The following is a 15481-nucleotide window of genomic DNA, read 5'->3' on the forward strand; positions in this document are numbered from 1 at the left end:
GAAAAGAAAGGGAAGTGAGGCCAACTGTGGCTGAATCTAATAGGACGTGAAGGCCAACCTGGGCAGTTTGGTTTTATTCTGGAAGCAGCAGAGAAAGAGTGAAGATTCCCGAGGCTACAGTCAGGCTTGTATGATCACATACTTACTGAGCTCCTGCCATGTGCAATAGTGTGGTAAGTGCTAGTGACAACAGGGGTGAAGGAGGCAGATGCTGCTGTCCCGGCCCGGGGTTTACGGGCTGGCAGAGTCACGTCACTCTGGCAGCCAGGGCAATGAGCTTATTGAGGCAGACCAGGTGAGAGCTAACAGCCTGACCTAAGAAGCTTTGGAAACTGATGGGATGTGAGTGACAGACACTGGAGATGTCCCCAAGACAGGTGAACTGACTCTCTATACTTAGCTGTCTATCCAGCTTCCTGCACTCCCCTCCCAGCTCCACACACTCACCCACTAGACTGAACTGGGGTGAGGACTAAGTTTGAGCGGCTCCTGGAGCGGTGCTTTGCATCTCGTGACCCAATAACTGCTTGTCGGATCGGACGGTGTAAATGTGGACAGAAGGGAATTCAGAAGAGACCATGGTTTGGGAGAAATAATATGCTCATAAATGGTGGGATGCCGTGTAGTTTAGTCTTAGAGGTAAGAGGTCAGAGCCAAACTAGATCTATGATCCAGCCTGTGAGCAGCTACCCTTGAAAGGAAAGAGAATTCAAAAGGCTCAAATTTCTTAGCGTTATAACATTAAGGCCTCCCTGATCTGGCCCTCAGCCTCCCATTCTACCTGTGTTACTCTCCTGTGCTAGGCTTTAACTGCTCCCCAAGGATGTCTGCGTCTTTCACACACTCCCACCCCTCCAAGCCTTGTCCCCTGGCTCAATACAAGGAACACACAGCTCTCCCAGGTAGTAATCCCCTCCTCCGCGCACTGCTCCCCCAATCCTACAGCAGTCCTATAGCGACGCAATTGTCTGCAACCTCCCCCACTCGAAGTTCCTCTCAGCCAGAGGCACGTGGTAGTCGGCTCCGTATCTCTTGCAGCTGGGCCCACTGGCTGGCTCATTTGATCCTTCAGTATGTTTGTGGAGTGAATATTAGAATAAATGAGACTGTGAGAAAGGCAAGAGAGGTCGAAGGACCCAGAGTCAGGCGGGGAGGACGGTGGGATTCAGAAGGCTTTCTACTTCCCTGGGGGTGGCAGTCTCCCTTGAGTCAGTAGATATTTGTTGAAAGCCTAATGTGTTCCAGGTATACTTTGGTGGCTTTGGGGTCACCCCTGACTCCGCAGGCCTGAGTTTAAATCTTCCAGTGAGTACCTGCGTGACCTTCGGCAAACTGCCGAACCTCTATACAATGGCAACTGCAGTGCCTCCCCCATCCTCGCGAAGCGTGAAGGAGCTGGGCCACGTGCAGCGCTTAGCCCTGCTTCTGGGCTCAACATTTCAGACAGGGTGCAGAGCAACCCATACGTCAAGAACATACCACTGCCGAAAACCAATATGTCAGTCTTGTGTGTGGACTCATGAGCACTGGTTCGACAGATGCTTCCTCAGCGCTTACTGTGTGCACACGCTGCTCGGAGAGCTCTACTGAGAGGTTGTGCATTCGGTGTCCGCCTAGGGACAAATGAGACACGAACAAAGCAGACGACCGGAGAGGATGTGCAGTCACCGAGGTGAAAGGTAGGAGAGGCAGGGAACTTCAGCTACCCATTTATTCACCTGGGCCCCAGTGGTAAATGAGCACAGCATGCCGTCAGTCAACGCTGACGGACTACATGAGTGAACATGCACCAAGACTCACTTCGCTCAGTTCCTGTCCTAGTCCTGGGCAGAAGCATCTCTGATAAGAGATCACCTGGCCCCACATCCTACCAAATGGCGTCTCCACGGCCCTGGGTTTCCTGCAAAACACTCCAAATCTAGAGGAGGAAACCAATCATAGTTAGCATGCGGCGAGTGTTCCCACAGAGATAATGGCTTATGAAAGCACTGAGGAGGGGCACCCTACCCCAGGGTGGGGGTGAGTTCTTGAAGGCTTCACAGAAAGGACACTAAGCTGAATGTTGAAGGACACTTTCTAGAAAGCAGGGAAACGCATTCCAGGCAGAGGGAAGCATGGGTGTGAAGGCACAGAAGCAAGAGATGTGGCGGGTTTGGGGAGCTCTAGGTAGTTCAGTGTGGCTCCAGCTCAGAGGGCAGAGAGGTCAGGGCGGGAAACACAGGCAGGAATCAGTTTATACAGAGCCCTGAATGCCATGGTAAGTGTGGATTTTGTTGTGTTTATGTTTTTCAGCCCTGGCTGCACACAATCACCTGGGGAGCTTTTAAAATATCAATGTCTGGCTCTTACCTTCAGATTGATTCTAATGGCTGTTTTTGACGGGAAGAGGCTTGAGCATGTTTATGTGCGGTGTGGAAGGAGACAATGGGATCCAGCATACACACGGAGGGATTAGCCTTTGGCTAAGGAGAACACCTCACAGACTGACATGTACGGAAAAGAAGGGTAAATTTGTCAGGGGACTGGGAGAGGAGGTCATTTGGGGCCTGCAGAGAAGCCAGGTGGAAGGGGCAGGCTGATAAACTGGAGAAACTGAAGGGGTCCAGGAAGGGATCCAGGAACTCACAGGCTCGATAAGTATGAAAGCCAGGTGTTGGGGAGGGGGGTGCAGGGGAAGAAGCCCCAGTCCAACAGCTAAAATTCCACCTCCTTCATGGAACCTTCCTGACTAACTGGAAGTGAGGTGACTCCCCCCGGGGTCCCACCCTGTCTGACTCACTGCTCACTCACTGCTCTCTTAGGGGCCCTTCTCCATGCTCATTCCCCAGAAGATAAACCACTGATTATTTTCTGCAAGGGTTCAGTCTGAAAACCACCATCCATGTGAACGCAAACAACTCCGTTCCCATGATTATCTGAGGCTTTACATGTTTCAGCAGAAATATTAAAAGGAACTGGGATCAAAGAAGCAGGAATAGCAATGAGAAACAAATGGAAAAAGGCATGCCTGTGTGTGTACGAGCAGGTGGGCAAACAGGTGGAGCAGTGGAGGGGACAGAGCATGGGAGATGTGGGGAGTCGGCTAAAAATGATAGGAACTGAGGGTCTAGGCTAACGGACACCAGGAGTGGCACGTAGAGATGAAAGCAGTCTCTTGGGGGCTGTGTCAGGCTTCTCCCCTCCCCATCCTGTAAAGGACAAAGGGCACTTTCCACACAGTCGCCACACAGAGGAGTTGGGGGGGAGGGCTGAGTCTGTGAGGACAGGGGAGTGAAGAGAGGGTGAAGGGGTTGTCAGTTAATCATTCTGCATATCCTTGGGCCTTCGCCCACTAGCTAGTGTCCTCCACCTAAGGCTGAGACCTCTGCTGAAGGAACCAGAGCTGGAAAAACATCCAGCTGGCAGAAGGGGGAGACTGTGCGTGAATACTCGTCACATCTGTCCATTGGCAGCCAATGCCTACACACTGTGGGTAGCATGCAGTGCTCACTGAACAGAACTAAAGAAACTCAGGTATGGGAAGAGGGCTGTGATAGAACCTGCAGAAAAGGCTGTGGAGAGGGAAAAGGGGAGACTTTTGCTTAGGGGACAAACCAGGGGAGGTTATCAAGATGAGGGAAAGACAGTTAGCCAGATCTGGAAGATGTGTTGAGAGGGGCCAAAAGGGGAAAAGAGAAAGTGTAGCTTATTATTCACTACTTTCTCTGGCAAGAATGGGGCCCTAAGAGCTGCTTTCCATACGTTCTTATGGTTCAGTCCTATAACTACTGTTATCGCCGCTTCATGGATGGAAAGAATTGAATCAGAAAGGGTGATGGATTTTTCTCAAGGTCACATGGCAAGTAAGGCAGAAGCAACACTGGTGTTCCAGGCCAAGGAAAAAGTGTGGACAAAGGGATGGAAGGAGGAAAGCACAGCACAGATACAGGGAATTGCTACACCTGATTGTGCTTGGCCAAACCATACGCTGAATAAGAGGCCTTTATATGCCAGAAGATGAAAAAGTTGGTTGGTCCCAAGTGAAAGAATGAGGAGTTTTGTTTGTACTGGGGCATCCCTAAGAATTTTAAGAAAGGGGTTATGATCCCCATTGTTCTTTAGAAAGACAAACCTGGGGACAATATATCACTAGGAGGAAAGGAGAGGAAGGGGAGCCAGCTGAGACCAGCTACAATGCACAGGTATGATGTACACACACACACACACACACACACACAGAGCTGTGACACACAGAAGGCCTGAGAGCATAGAGCAGACAGAGGACACAGAATTGACAGGAAGGTGGTCATGCTGGATAACTCAGGTGGAGCAGAGTGGAGGAAATGAATGCATTTGGGGACATATGGAGTGTGAAGTAAGATGACACATTCCATAGGTAATCTTTTTTTTTTTTTTCTTTTTACAGAGAGAGAGAGAGAGACAGTGAGAGAGGGAACACAAGCAGGGGGAGTGGGAGAGGGAGAAGCAGGCTTCCCGCGGAGCAGGCAGCCCGATGCGGGGCTCGATCCCAGGACTCTGGGATCATGACCTGAGCCGAAGGCAGATGCTTAACGACTGAGCCACCCAGCGCCCCTCCATAGGTAATCTTAAACACAGTTCTGGAAGTTTAGAATGGACAGGGCTCGAGGAAAAAAAAAAAATCCAAGGATTCTCTGAAATCACATAAAGTGGACTGTGAGAGCTCACTTTCCCAGCCCCTTGCTTTCATTTCCTTTAAGGAATTCCTGCCCCCGCTCCACTGCCCTGTTAATCATGGTGTTCTCCCAGTTTCCCCCAGTCCGAGCTCCTAACAGCCCAGAATCCAAGCAGGAACAGTCAGAGTTCCTGCATGAGATGAGCCCTACTGCTGCAGAGTGCCAAAATACAGAGAGAGCCTCAGATATCCAAGCCCCCTGCAGCCAGTCACCCTTCAACCCTCCATCTGAATAACCCAAATATAATCGGGTCCCCCTCTCTGTTTTTGGTTAGGCTAGTTTAATTGTAATGTGCTATAATCAAAGCAGTCTAATATACCATGATGCAATAAAAAATGAAATTGCTCAGGAGAGAGTAGGGGAAGAGAATAGTAGTTAACATTTGAGTGCTGACTATACCTCAAGGGCCTTTTATGCCCTTCTAAGAAGTTTGGACTTTACCCAGTAGAAAATTACGAGCTACTTAAAGGTTTCACTTTAATTTTAAGTATGTTCAGTTGAAGGTACCCTTTTGAGGTCTGGGCTATAATCCCATTTCACAGAGGTGGAAACTGGAGTTCTTGGAAGGGAGGAAACTTGCCTCAGGCCACACAATGGATGTGTCCAGATCAGGTATAATTGAAGAATGGTCGAGTGTACAGGGAAGGAGGTGGTAAAGACCTGATAGGAGTGACACTGGAAGGATAAACAAGGGCACTGGCAGCAGGAAAGAGAGAGGGCAGACGGTCCAAGTAGAGGGCAGAGCCTCTGCGAGCAGCAGACGTGTGACACAGCACCTCACTCCCGGGTCCTAGCTCCAGCTGAGAGTACTTACAGCTTAGTGGCAAGAACAGTGGAGTTGCCGTGACACAGCAAGGCCGTGGGACTGGTGGTGAGTGTGAAGAGAGGCAAGCACAAGCTCTGATCTGTGATACCTGGGGAATTACAACAAGCCCGTGAAGACCCGAGCCCAGACCTGGTAAGCATGGACAAATGAGGAGGGAACTCATCACAACTGCACAGTGAGATCTTTGCATGGTGTAGGGCCCCCTTTAGGGACAGAATTGTAGGCAGACTGCGGAACTGAGCCTTCAATTGGTTGGACAGGAGATACAGTTTAGGAGGGGGGACAAAGAACATTTCAGGTGAGGGAGCTTGTCATTCAGCCTCAAAGCAAAATGACACAATTTAAGAGACCAAACTGGGCTTTAATGGGAGAGTATGGGTGTCAACTAAGTGGGAGAAAAAAAATTCACAAAACTAGATTCAAAAATGACTTATGACACCAGGTAAACCAATGTAAAAATGCTCTGCATTCGGTGCTGAAGAGACACTGTGGGGGATGAGATGTGCACAAAGGATCTCTCAGGAGGCTGAGCTCCTGAGGCTGAGCATGACATCAGCACAGACAAGGTGCACAGGGAGGAAGATGTTGTCCTCATAAAGGGATTGATCAATCATTGGTTTAAGCAACAATTACGGACAGCAGAGTTCTAGACACTATCCTGAGGATAGCGAATATTTATCTAGCTTTTATTAAGCACTATTCTGAGCACTTAGTATGTATTAATCTATTTAAACATTACAACAACCCTACAATATTGCCACTAATATCATCATCCCCAGGAATAAGGAAACTGAGGCACAGAGGTAAATTAACTTTCCCAAGCCACACAGCTAGTAAGTGGCAGAGCTAGGCAGTCTGAACCTGCTCTTTTAACCAAAATGCTACATTATTCTATCTCCCCCCAAGTCAACTAAATCACACTGCTGATAATAGCAGCAGCTAGTGGGGCGCCTGCGTGGCTCAGTCGTTAAGCGTCTGCCTTCGGCTCAGGTCATGATCCCAGGGTCCTGGGATCGAGCCCCGCATCGGGCTCCCTACTCGGTGGGAAGCCTGCTTCTCCCTCTCCCACTCCCTCTGCTTGTGTTCCCTCTCTCACGGTGTCTCTCTAAGTGAATAATAAAAAAAAAATAATAGCAGCTAGCATTTATAGTGTTTACGGTGGGCCAGGTGCTATAGTATGACAGACATACACATTCATGCCAAAGATCACCTAGCTCCCAGGTAGATGAACTGGAATTCAAACCCTGACAGTTCAGGGTGCTTGAACTTGGAGGACAATAAAGAGCATAAAAGATGAGGTAACTGACCTTACTTACTTAAGAGTGGCACTGAGTTGTGCCCACACTGGGTTGTCAGAAAGCTTCACAGAAGACCAGCTCATGGGCTGAATTTTGAAAGATGATTGGGTATTCATCAGACAGAATGATGGGGCAAAATGTTACTTGCAGAGGGAATGGTAGGACAAAAAGAACGGAGGCTAGAAAGAGTTTGTTCATTTCAGGAAACTTCAAGCAGCTTATGTGGCTCGAGAACAGAGTGGGCAGCAGGACAAGAGAGAAACTAAGTCAGGAGAAGTCAGGGGGCCAGATCACACAGAATTTTCCTTGCCTTTCCAGGAAATTTGAGATGTTTTTCAAACTTTTTCAATGAAGTAAATGTAATGGCAAAAAAGAAAGAAATATCCCCCAGGAAATCCAGTGGCTTACTCTGAACCCCTTCAGACTAGTAGGAATTCCTTCAAGTCTATTTTCTCCTAATAATGCATACATGATAGTTTTTTGTTCTCTGTTTAAATTACTTACCCTCAAGAAAATGAATGTTCCAGGGTGATTTGACCCAAGGACTTTCAGCATGCCTGGCACACCAACCTGCCAGGTGCATGGACTCCAGTTTGAGAAACATGGGGAGGGAACTATCAAAAGGATTTTAATCAAAGGAGCAATGTGATCCGATCAGCAGTTTAGAAAGACCTGGCAGCCGTATCAAAGATGGGTGGGAGTGGGAGACAGGGAGTCTGAACAACACTTTTAGGGAAAGAGGCCCAGGGCCTAAAATGCAGGGCAGGATGGATAGATATTAGGGAGCCAGAAGAGATAGGATTTGGCACCTGGGAGTGGGACACAGAGAGGGAAGGGTTTAGGATGGCTTCCATAGACCTGGCTTAGGTCATACCCAGGAAACTAGGAAAAAAAAAAAAAAACAGGTTCAGAGGGAAGGATGCCTGGACTTGAACATTCAGAATTTGAGGTACCTATGGATCCTAGGGGCAGAGAGCTCTGAGCTGAAAATAAAAGTGGTGGTCACAGAGACAGTGGGCAGAGGGATAACAGGCCAAAAGCTGCAGAAAAGGAATGGTCAGAGACGTAGGGGCCAAGTGGGGAGAAAGAGATGAAAAGGAAATGATCAGCACTAGGAAACACCATGGAGATCAAGTAAGATGAGCCCTGAAAAAATTCTGGATTTAGCCAGTAGGTCAACGTACATCCCTTAGTAATTTCTCTGGACAATAATCAGGAGTTGACCCAGGGTGAGCATTTGGAAGGATTCAGCCTCCGTCCTGCCTGGTGCTGGGATCAGCTCACACGGCTCCTATGTCCACAGGGCACAGAGAATACATTGTCCGTAAGGAGGATTATTCTGTACAAGAAACTCAGACAAAGGGAGAGGTTGTTCCCAGCTGCCTGGGGGAGGTGAGAATGGGTGGGAAAAGGGACCAGCCTTGCACTAGGACATTCCTGCAGAGTTCAGCTTCCTCCCTGACAGCAGGACAGGAGGTGAGCAGTCTACACCTCCAGCTCAGTCGTCAAGACAGAACCCATTATGAAGCTGGAAGGAGCACTTGGCTACAACCTATCGATTTTCGCTGTTTCAGAAGAAAGTACAAGGTTAAATAAAGTTGGCTAGGTAGGGCAGCAGTAGACATCAGAAGGGGTAGAGAATGGGGTGACTGGGGTAATGAGTGAAAGGGAGGTTCAACAATGACAGAATTCTAGGCGACAGGGCAGAGCTGGACACGGACCAGTCCTAGGCAATGGCAATGGCCCATGCATATATGGATTAAGTAAGCTTTCTTAATCTGCTTTCAGCGGGATGAACTCTGCACTGCAGTAAGATCTCACGATTTCACAGTGCTTCTTTCTCCATCCTAGGCATAATCCCAGGAGACGATGGCCTAATCTCATTTTCCAGGGGCCCCGAGAGTTTGAGAAAGCACAGTCCCCAGGCAAAACAGAGAAGTCAGAAACAGAGGAATACCCCCAAAGTAGAGCAAGAGAGCCATCTTTTACAAATCCTAAATCTGAACAAGTAAGCACATCACGTCCTCTTCTTCAAAGGGAGCACCGTATATATTCGTTCCTGAGGGAATGGAGGGAATGCGTGGGTGAGGAGAGGGAGATACTTTCCATGGAGACATTTACCAGATTGTGTGGGTCCCAAAGTTGGCAATGCTACATAGGTGTGTGTACTCCAGAGGATGTGGGGATAGGAGGGGGTTGGAAATGAGAACGTGTGTTTCCAGAGTAAAGGATATAAAGATGTGAGGAATGTTTGCGTAAGGGCCCAAGATGTAGGTGAGGTCCTGCATATGTTCCTGTTGGGGCAGGAGGACAAGGAACCCATTTCAAATATTATGGTGGGAATGAAGGTAGTATTAGTCTGAGACAACAAAGGAACTTGGGGTTGGTGCCTCTCAATAGGAGGGAATCTTCTGGTGGAATTAAGGATGGCAGTCACCAAAAGCTCCTTCAAGGGTTTTAGAGGCGTACAACTTGAATTTTATCCAATGCGACAGTTAGCTTTGACGCTTCCAGCAAGGAGGGAAACGGTAAGAACATAAGGAACACTTGAGCGGGCTGACAGAGCAGTAAGGCAGCACTGCTGAAGTGGGGGAAGGTCTGGCATTGCCTCAGAGCTGATAAAAGGACTCCCCACGCTGTTGGGTCTATGACCACTGAACTCTGCGGATACCATCTCTTGTCTTGATGGGGCAGGAATGGATGTGACATTGGGGACTTTTCCAGTTCTTTGCTGCCACAGCCTGGCAGAATTCTGCCCGGCACCAAGCAAATGCCGAAGCACTGCTGTGTGACCGAAGAGAACAGAAAAAAGGCAGCTGGAAGGTATGAGCAGGCCCTCCTCATACCGCTCAGGACTTTTACATCAAAGCTAACCAAAGCTAAGAAAACATCTTATGGAGAACAAATTAGAATTGCCTTGCAGTAACTTTGAAAGTCTCTGACATATGGTCTCTGATCCCTATATAGCTCCCTCATAAATAGCTGTCAGCTAACCCCGAAACGGTGGCCATCAATTTAAATAACTTTATTCAGGAAGGGGCACCTGGGTGGCTCAGTCGTTAAGCGTCTGCCTTCGGCTCAGGTCAGGATCCCAGGGTCCTGGGATCGAGTCCCGAATCGGGCTCCCTGCTCGGCAGGAAGCCTGCTTCTCCCTCTCCCACTCCCCCTGCTTGTGTTCCCTCTCTTGCTGTGTCTCTCTCTGTCAAATAAATAAATAAAATCTAATAAACAAACAAACAAACTTTATTCAGAGAAACCCTTTGGTCTTCTCTTGACTTAAACCCTGCCCCTCCCTGCAAAGGAGCAGCGAGAAAGGCAGCTTAGGCTGCAGACCCAACTCACGCTGCTCTTCAGCTTTATGCAAAGCAGGCAAAAGTCCTGGTGGCTATGCCCACCCACCAGCAATCTGGCTCTTATTTGAGTTTCAGTGGACTGGAGGAAAGCCATCCTGGCTGGAGTCCAGGCAGTAGGCATATTATGAGGCCAACTAAACCCTGAAGAAATCCCTTTCTTACACAGTCCTACCTGGAAGAGCCACTTCCTGGGAAGCCTCCACCTACCGGACCTGTGACATCTTCTTTCATGTGTATGGGGTGAGGTAAAGGATAGTCGACTTTGTGACTATTTCCCAGGTAAGAGCTGAACTGGCTTCTTAGAGGAGAGAAGGAGGAGAGCAGACTCACACTTCACCAGAGCTGCAGGTGGGCCATTTGACCCAGCCCAGAAGCTTCAATGCCCATAGCTTGGAGAGATGGCCAGGATGGAACCTAGGCAGGGGGGCCTGCAGAGCCTGCACGCCCCTAAGAACATACAGAGGCTACGACAGTTTCTGGCCACACAAAGTAAGCACAGGCTTTCAAACATAACAGAGCAGCCTGTGATCTTGGGTCCGTCAGCTCACCACTGACGTGAAGCGGTGTCAGATCCCGCTAAGTTCTGGATCCAGGACTGAGGAGGGCAGTGGGGAGAAGTGGCTGTAGAAACTACAGTTTATTGAATACCCATCATTTCATAGACTATACTAAGTGTTTTACATTCATTTTCTCATTTTAATCCTCACAACAACCCTATGAGGTAGGTATCATCGCCAGTTACAAATAAGAAAACAGGCTGAGAAAAATAAGGTCACTTGCCCAAAGTCACTCAGCTAGTCAGTGGTGGAGCTGGGGTCTGTCTGGTGCTGAAAGCCCATGTTCTCTTTATTGTACCCATGTAGTTCACTTTGGGCAAAAGGCAATTTCACTGCCCAACTCTGCAAGGGACACCTGGAAGTGGAGGTTGCTGGCCACACTCACCGCTGGTAGGGATGCATTGAAGCTGACTTGATGTTGGTTTTTATTCCACTTGGCATTTTCCCTAAAAGTAACATGAGGAAAGACACTTGAAGCATGGTGGGACTTTCATGATACATCAGAGATGGTCTCCCAGGTTCCCTTCTGCCACCCCCTTGCTCTATCTCAGAACCTCTGTGGCCTCTGACCCTGGGTAGCAAAGATCAGAGATGTGGGTCCCTGAAGGTGTCTGGGAGGAATGGGCTGATAGTAGAAGGGGTCAAAAAACACCCCAGTGGTCTCCTGCTCGGTACTCCCAGAAAAGACAGTTAAGACCCCATTTAATGTCACAGGTAAAAAAAAAAAAAAAAAGAAAAAAAAGTTTTCTCTTATTGTAACTGTTCCTTTTCCTGGACAGCTTTGGAAAAAAACAAAAAAAACAAAAACCTCTTTTAGCTACGTACATCTGAACTCCTCCAGACTGTTCTCGTAACTATTAATGGTAAGCAGGAGAGAGAAAACAGAGGAAAGAGTACATGGAGCTTGACTGTTTGTCAATTCTCAGCGTACCTACTGAACGGTCTTAAGACCATTAGTCTCTCTAAGAAAAGACCCTGACAGCACACCTAGTATCCAGAGTAAATGGGCCAGAAGGGTAGTTGAGACAGAACTTTAAGATGGGGGTAGGAGGTGCAGTTTCTGCTGCTCGAAGTTCTTCCTTTCTCTGGTGCCTGCTACAGAGTCTCAAAGGAGATCTTTACTCCTAAAAAATTGTTTTCTGAGTCACAGTCCAAGAAGAAAGGGAGAAAATCTCCAGCTCTGGGATGTTGGGGGCCCAGACAATGCAGCTTATTCCTACTTCCACAAGGTCTGCAACCATGTCATTCCCTGCCCCCTTACCTGTTTGACCTGTTTGAGCCATCTGTACCCCACTGAGCAGCGGCTGCTGCTGGCTTGGAGCTCCTGCCATCTGCACCTGCTGTAATCCTGAGGTTCCTGCAAGAATGGTCCCAGCTCCAGGCTGGCCCGGCTGGCCAGGACCACTGCTGCCTGAAGGTCTCCAATTAGACAGCCCCTTCCCAAAGGCCACAGCGGCTACTAAGGCATTGGTGTCTGCAGGGTTAAAGGTCTGCTTGTTTGGCCGGAGACCTGAAGAAAAAGGTGAAGTGTGGAGCCTGAGGTACGCCTCTGACCCTGGAATGAACCTACCAGGAGGAAGACCAGGCTGAGCCCAGGGGCTCAGAGCACCAGGGCTCAGCAGCATCCACACTCACAGGCAGCCCAGAGGAAGAGCCCCCAAAGACCCTCACAGCTATCTCAGAATTCTCCCCTCTCATTCTGCCCATTTCCTCCACCTGCTCCAGGGCCAGCCCTAAGTACACACGGCGAACAGAATGGAAATGTCCCTTTCCTAAGCAGTTCGGTCTTCCGTCCTCACTTCACCACCACCAAAACCACCACTCTTATTCCAGCGACCTCCCGCTTTTCCTTCTCCATTTCGCCACCAATCCCTCCATACCTCCACTCTCCGATTCCCGTTCCTCTTTGCTGATTTTCTCCAGAAGGTTTGAGCACATTTTATTCAAGCTCTGGATCTGCTTCTGTAACACACATATATTTGTGCAGAGATCAGGGCAAACAAGAGATGAGTGTGGTGAAGTTTCTTCCTTGTGCTCTTCCAGGGACAACTCATGGGTAACCAACTGCGCATCCCCACCAGACACAAACGGTAATGCCTAGCTTCTCGTACTGGGACTTGAGGGATGGGGGGGCGGGGGGTGGGCAGCAGGGCAGTGATGCCGTCCAACCTGAGCTGCGTCGGCACCAACGCGGGCCGCATCTGTTGTTAGCTGCTTCTCTTGCTCTTCGACCTCAGGGTCAGGCTTCGTTCTCAGATGGTCAGGGACCACCTCATGGCTGAACACAGGCACTCGTCCTTCAGTCTGCCGCTATAACACACAGATTTTATTGATCCTCCTATGCAATTCGAGTAGATTCAATCTGGCCTGATATATATAGTTCCTTCCATAAACAAATGGTACATTTTTAGGGAAAACACCACCTGATACTTAAAATACCTAGCTTCCAAGGACACTACTGCCCTTACTCCCTGCTTCATTTCTGTCTCCTCACACTTCTATTTCTACCACACCTAGGGGCAAGTTTCTCTTTGCTACGTTTTAATGAAATACCAAAATAGACAAACTGACAAAAGAACATACTTTTTGCTCAAGATAGGTACTGGAGGATAAAGGTCTTTGCCTTAGTGACAGAGGCCTCAGGTTTATTTGGCACTATTTGGGAGCGGCTCCCCAACTCCAGAAGGAAAAAAAGCAAGGTCTCCAAAATGCAGCCCTTACTTTCTATTGCCACACACTACACATTCAGAACTTCTAAAATAACCAAGCAACAACTGTGTGCCAAGTCGTCATCTAAGAATTTAATTTCCTATGTTGTACCTTTCTCCTCCTCTTACCATGAGATCTTCATCACGGTCTGGGGACAGCACCAGAGGGATGATGACCTGATTACGGAACAGTGGTGTCTTTTCATGCTTCAAGACCTTGTTCAAAGTGTTCAGCTGTCCGGAGAGCAAGGCAAAGCTGTCCAGGACAGAGGGCCTGGTGGTGATAAGGTGTCAGAATGTTCTCAGTAAAGTAGCCTTGAAGGGGTCCTTCAAACTAGCAATTCCCAGGCTCACCCCAAAAGGACTCATAGCACTCCAGCTGGACTGGGCAGGAGGGACACACTTTCAGTTTCTGACACAGGTGGAGAAATAAGGCAGTTCATTCTTTGAATGGGGTGAGGACCAGTGGCAAAATAAGAACCACGGCGATACCTATCACTAAACATTCAGAAACTGGGTAAAAACCTCCTTTCAGGCCTGAAAATAGGATCCACACTTCCAGAGTAGGTTGGACCTAAAAGACTCAGCAATATCTGTGGTAAGAGATCCAGGATGAACACTAGATTCTCACTGTAGTGGGAGGACCCACTGAGGGAGTACCTCCTCCCAGAGAAGTCAAAGGGTGAGAATCAAAAGCTAGAAAGAACTTGGGTTGCGGGGCGCCTGGGTGGCTCAGTCATTAAGTGTCTGCCTTCTCCGGCTCAGGTCATGATCCCAGAGTCCTGGGATCGAGCCCCACATTGGTTCTCCCTCTCACACTCTCCCTACTTGTGTTCCCTCTCTCCCTGTCTCTGTCAAATAAATAAAATCTTTTGAAGAAGAAGAAGAAAAAAAAAAAAAGAACTTGGGTTGGGAAACTGGGCATTTCTCTACTTCCATGGCCCTAAGACAAACTTCACCTGTTAAATGCTGGGAAACCCAGCTCTTTCCAAATCAAAAGATGTTTGCCAAGTGATAAGTTGTGACATCACTGGAGATGTCCTATCCACCAGGAGGCCTCCCCTCCCCACCCCACCCCCAGCATCCATGGAGCCCTCCTCAGCTTGCCCTGGCAACCCTTACCAGGTCAGCCGGTCATACTCGTTCTCCAACTTGTAAATGAAACTCCCCAGTGAGTTCTTCAGATCAGCCACTTGACTCAGCAGTGCATCTAATGATGCCTCAAGCTGCTTCTCCTCCCTCTGCACCGACAGGAACAGGTTGGTTACCCAGAGAGCCATGAGTATGATACATACAGAGGAAGGCTAGAAAGCCAGGATGGCAGAATGCAAAACTAGTCAAGTAACACAGGATTTCCCTAGCGCAGGAGAGCCAGGTTGTTTTCTATCTTTGGTATTTGGGTTACAGACAGCATCAACCCTTATACCTTTCAATCCATTCGCCTCACCATTCCTCCTTTCTCTCATCATCTCCTAATTCATGTCTGGCTTTTCTCTGCATTGGAAACACTCTGTACTCTCTCATTGAGACACTTTCACCAGACCTAATGCCTGGGCTTTATTATCTTTGTACACCTCTGCAGCATATGTATTTCAGCTTCTTCTGTACTAGAACCTGCCTTGTGAGCCTGGTAGTTCTTGCCAATAACATAATCTCTGGGAAACCTACCCACACATGAAGGTTTCCCTGAATACCAGGCTTGTACCACCGCTTCCCTCCACCCTCCCCCACTCTTCCTTTGCCCTCCGCATTTGATGTTTTCAAATTTCTTCTTGCTGAATTAATTGGCACTCATTTTATCTCTGTGCCAAGATTCCTGTGTCCCTTTCACAAGCTTAGTCAACTCATAAACATTCACTGACAGTCAACCAGGTTCAAGAAAGTAAGTGGCAAGTGAAAAACAAAAAAATGCACACGCTCCTAAGTACCAGAGAAACAATTTTAAATGCTGGGGTGTCTGCAAACATTTTCCTCCCATCTGTGGTCTCCAGTTTTACTTAATTTCTTCATCCTTAACAACTAACAGGCTCAGGGTGGGAAGAATG

At 48.5% G+C, this 15481-nt stretch overlaps 1 protein-coding gene across 2 annotated transcripts in view; it reads right to left on the minus strand.

Moving 5' to 3' along the window:
- Nucleotides 1–10793: 10793 nt before the first annotated feature.
- MED8 (mediator complex subunit 8) overlaps nt 10794–15481 on the minus strand; it is a 5116-nt gene continuing 428 nt past the window's right edge. For both annotated transcript variants that reach the window (XM_006751146.3, XM_031022453.2), the window contains exons 2-7: nt 14559–14677; nt 13566–13710; nt 12898–13038; nt 12609–12690; nt 11990–12238; nt 10794–11174 (exon numbers count right to left, since the gene is read on the minus strand). In XM_006751146.3, coding sequence (XP_006751209.1) covers nt 11110–11174; nt 11990–12238; nt 12609–12690; nt 12898–13038; nt 13566–13710; nt 14559–14677 — 801 coding nt within the window. In that variant the 3' untranslated portion in view covers nt 10794–11109. The remainder of the gene's footprint in view (nt 11175–11989; nt 12239–12608; nt 12691–12897; nt 13039–13565; nt 13711–14558; nt 14678–15481) is intronic.

Source organism: Leptonychotes weddellii, chromosome 4 (genome assembly GCF_054177405.1).
Source record: "Leptonychotes weddellii isolate Sample4059 chromosome 4, ASM5417740v2, whole genome shotgun sequence".
Taxonomy (NCBI): domain Eukaryota; kingdom Metazoa; phylum Chordata; class Mammalia; order Carnivora; family Phocidae; genus Leptonychotes; species Leptonychotes weddellii.